Consider the following 4,268-nt stretch of genomic DNA (forward strand, 5'->3'; position numbering starts at 1 on the left):
ATACTCAGAAAAGAAGAAAAGAAAGAAACATCACGTCCTCATTATTCTATAAATGACGAAAAAGAAATGTTGCAGGGCTTGTTATTTAAACAATTATACAAATTTAATTTTATCTCAAGGTGGTGGCAGTGTTATTATCAATCTTTAAGTAAATATGTAAATCAGGGAGAGAAAAAAGTGTGCAATAAAAAAGTGAGTTTGATAAACTATTCCAAAATATTACACTGGCTTTCACAAGGATTTACAGTAGGATTCATTAGTAACAGTAAACAGATATGAGGACAAAATGCACAGAAAACAAGAGTAAAAATATGAGCTAATAATGCTAACCCTGTTAAGCTAATAGAGTATTCCTTTACTTACAGTTAGCAGGACAATTGTTTAATGACAAAATTCTCTTACCATGAACTTGCAGAGTGATGGTGACTGAATCCCTCTGTTTCCCATTTATTGCTGAGACAAAAATAAAATCACCAGAATCTTGAAGAGTCAGTTTTCTCACTGTTAAAGTAAAGTCTTCAGGGTTCAGCTCTGATCTGTCCTTAAATTGAGATTTTTTATAAACTCCCACATCTTTGTCTGCAATTGCTGTTCTTCCATATCTCCACTTTGCCACAGTCACATTATCAGTTGGTAAGCCTGATGAAAGCACCACAGTATCGCCAACATTTTTCTGAATGACACGTTTTCCACTGGAAGCCTCCACATCTGAAACACATATATAGACAAACAACTCTTTATGAAATATCACTGTTTAGTGAGTGAGAGAAGAAAAAGAGAGAGCAAATTGCCACAAACCTTATTGTCTTGTTTTTGTATTGTTAGAAGTAAAATAATCAACAGCAATGATCAGTAGCTCAGCAAAACAGCCTTGTGATGGCCAAAGCTGCAGGATTTTGCAGCACAACCACAGAATTCACGGGCAAAGGTTAAGGCTGTCTTCTGCAGTGTGAGATCATCACTTTTGGCCAATGTTGCTGCTACTGGTGGACAGTGCTCAGGAAATGCTTTTTGTGTCATGTATGACTCACAGCTTTCTTTTTTTTGGTCAAATTTTCTGAAACGTGTCCACACCCCCATTCCTGTCACAGCAATTGCTACATAGAACTGTACTGTGTGACAAGTTATGTCCAAGCAGTATAAGGCTATAAGTATGGAAAAAAGTACACCACACGGCCAAAACTTAAAAAAAAAAATACAGGAAGCAACAGAAACAGAAATGGTTATTAATAATTGAGTTGTGTTAGATTACTAAACAAATGCAGCAGGATATCTGAAGTAGTATAGATGCAAACCAAACAAAAAAAAAAATAGAGCCACAAGCTATAGCAGTTTCACTGTTCATGAAGTTATAAACACTCAAAAGAGGATAAGACTTTTGTAACAAGTGGTGAGCACAGTGAGCATGAGACTTAATTAGGAAAAAAACAAATACTCTTAGGATATTTAAGAGTTAGAGAACATTAAAGCCTTTGATTTTTCTTTAATATGGATGCTTCCAGTTCTCAAATTTGCATGGTACTTTTAAAGCTACTGGCACATTTAGTAATGCCACATTTTGAAATTCACAAGAAAAATACAGTGCAAGCGTCTTCCAAGGAAGAAACGTCACTTCTCATAAGGAGAAGCACTTTTGACCTAAGTACTCTACCTTAAATATGTATCAGAGTTCATGAAGAAACAAATACAACACATCACAAAGATTTGCAAGAACCAGTGTACTTACAATAGAGGCAGACCCAGACAAGTAGCACAATCCTCTGTAGAAAGTAGCTACGATAACAAAGTCGACCACCAACCATTGCTGTGGAGAGAGGAACAACGTCTGTTTCCTCTTCTTGTCTGTCAAACTGTGGCTTTACAAGTAAGTGCAGAAAACACTGAGGGGGTGGAGAGTGGGGGGAGGTTTCAATCAACACAGAAGCACTAGAAGAATTCATAAGCTGGCCTGATATACACAAGACTGAAGTAGGCACACTATTAAAAATACGACTAGATTAATACAACACATTAAAACTCCAAGTTTAAAAAAAGATATTTAACTTTAACTATGAGTTAATTAAAAGATGTTTAACAGGTACAGTTATACTATACAACAGTTGTACTGTACAGTAGCATTTTACTATGACATAAATATTAGGTCACAGAAAGCAGCCTGAATGTTCAAGAGGATCACTATAAAATCCTGTTTTGCATTAAACATTACACTCTGCATTAATTGCATTAAACTCTGTATTTACTGCTACAATCTGAGCTAGATGTAAAGATAAGATGAGAGATTAGAGTCTCTATCTAATAACATTTGTGCAGAACATAACCACATCCTGCCATGAGAAATTTTATACTTAACAGAGTGCTGTCCTAAACTTTATTCACTCCTGTATGTCCAGAATAGAGAAAAACATGGATCTAGATCATAAACCACAGTTCTCTGTGTGAGCATCTGTTCTCCTGAACAAGCCATGGTCAGTCTTATCCTTGCTAACCCTGATATTTCTTTACAATAAGGATTTTTTTTTATTCTAGAGCAATCCTGGTGGAACTTTGTCACATAAATAGTCAAATATTTAAACACTGCTGGTAAGTATTGGTTCCCTCTGCACGCTATGTAAATAATAAAAATATGCATATTTGTTTTTTATTTCCTCTGCAGGGCTTCTGTCTGCATTTGCACGATGAGGTCTATAATAGCATGTCTTAACCAGAAGTTATGGTTGTGTGGAGACTTAATAAAGGAGGAAGTGAACTACCCATTATCAAGATAAAGCTCATTTCCACGCAGCCTGCTCATAGCAGAGAAATTACATGTAAAGTTGTAATGACCTCCCTGTTCTGTCCTGCCTGATCTGACTTGATTCAGTCAACATTTCAAGGTTTTGAAATCTTGGGGTTTACCTGGGCTGCCCCTGTGTGTGTTAAACCTATCCAAACTTGTCTCCCAAAACTACATGCTATTTATACATCAAAATGAGGACCCACATGTGAGAAGCTAATAACTAAAATTAAATATTTCAGAATCCTAAATTAAATCCAAGAAATGAGCAACAGCATTGGAGATCTCTGTCCAGAATAGTGCAGTCCTAGGAACAGCAAAGATACTGCATAGGACCCTTAAGCTCCCAGGCCTCTGGTAGAGGACCCGAGCTTGAAGACTGCCCACAGAGGTGAGAAGGGATTTCTTTTAATATATAAAACACGTTTCTTATAATTTATCAAATGCTGTATTCTATTTTTTTTCAGATAGCATAATGATTCCCCTTCAGTAGTACAAACCCTTGATGTTGTTCAGTGTTCTCTACACTCACTAAAATCAAAACTATTTATGCGGCTGAAATTGTCAAATTTTATAATCATCTAAGAATTGTTACAGACCAGGATTTTTCATTTAACGTTCATATTGAAAGGCTTCTGTCCAAGCAGAAACTTAAACTAAGTCACTTTAAAAAAAAAAAATCTCTCTTCACTTGATCTCTGCATCTTTTTTTTATTACTTTTATTTGCTGAATGTTATTGTCTCTTTATGAATGCACCAAGCAAGAACCTAAAGATGTTTAATGCTGTCTATCATTGAGCTTTGTGTTTTATTACTGCCTGTGGAAACTGTGTACATTACTGTTCTTTGTATGCTGTTGCTAAGAGGCCATGTCTGTATATCAGTAAACTCTCTTATTGGTTAGTTTTTATGTAGAAACTTGGGCTGTGTTTTTTCTTATCTGTGTGTCTACAGCCCCACAGCCTGTATAGCCTACTCACAAACTATAGAAAATAGCTCTCTTGGCCAGTATAACTGCTTTTAATGTCACTCTTACATTAAAAGATGTTTTCATTCTGGCACCAATATTTTTTCATTATATCACAAAGCCCTAATAAGAGGAAGTCAAATATTGCACTGTACAAAGGTTAATCTATTCTTTTTAGCTTCAGATCATTGATTTAAGGACAGTTCATGCAACAGAACAATTCAATTTAAAAGTTGCACGCTGGATTTCAGTTAATGTTTTTCTCCCTATACCTGATACAATCCTACATTAGATTATTAGGTTATTAGTTGACTAATAACTGTAAACTTACCACCATAAATGTTGTTGCATTACATCAGAATACCCAGGTCCTCTAAAACTCAAAATAACAGTCAGCTAATAAAGATTGCATCTTTAAAAGGACATTATAATTTGATCATAAAAACACAAAAATATTTGGCAACAGTTACAATGCTTCTAAAATCTCATTTTATGATGTGGGTAAGTTCAATTCTTTTTATTTAGTGT

General features: G+C 35.2%; 1 protein-coding gene across 1 annotated transcript in view; it reads right to left on the bottom strand.

Annotated features, from left to right (window-relative positions):
• LOC102208888 (uncharacterized) overlaps positions 1–1,835 on the bottom strand; it is a 7,012-nt gene extending 5,177 nt beyond the window's left edge. Inside the window, exons 1-2 of the mRNA XM_005754571.1 lie at positions 1,727–1,835; positions 403–708 (exon numbers count right to left, since the gene is read on the bottom strand). Of these exons, the coding sequence (XP_005754628.1) occupies positions 403–708; positions 1,727–1,802 (382 nt within the window). The 5' untranslated portion in view covers positions 1,803–1,835. The remainder of the gene's footprint in view (positions 1–402; positions 709–1,726) is intronic.
• Between the last annotated feature and the right edge of the window lie 2,433 nt (positions 1,836–4,268).

The sequence above is a fragment of the Pundamilia nyererei genome, unplaced genomic scaffold, assembly GCF_000239375.1.
Source record: "Pundamilia nyererei isolate P.nyererei 1_Seehausen unplaced genomic scaffold, PunNye1.0 scaffold00594, whole genome shotgun sequence".
Taxonomy (NCBI): domain Eukaryota; kingdom Metazoa; phylum Chordata; class Actinopteri; order Cichliformes; family Cichlidae; genus Pundamilia; species Pundamilia nyererei.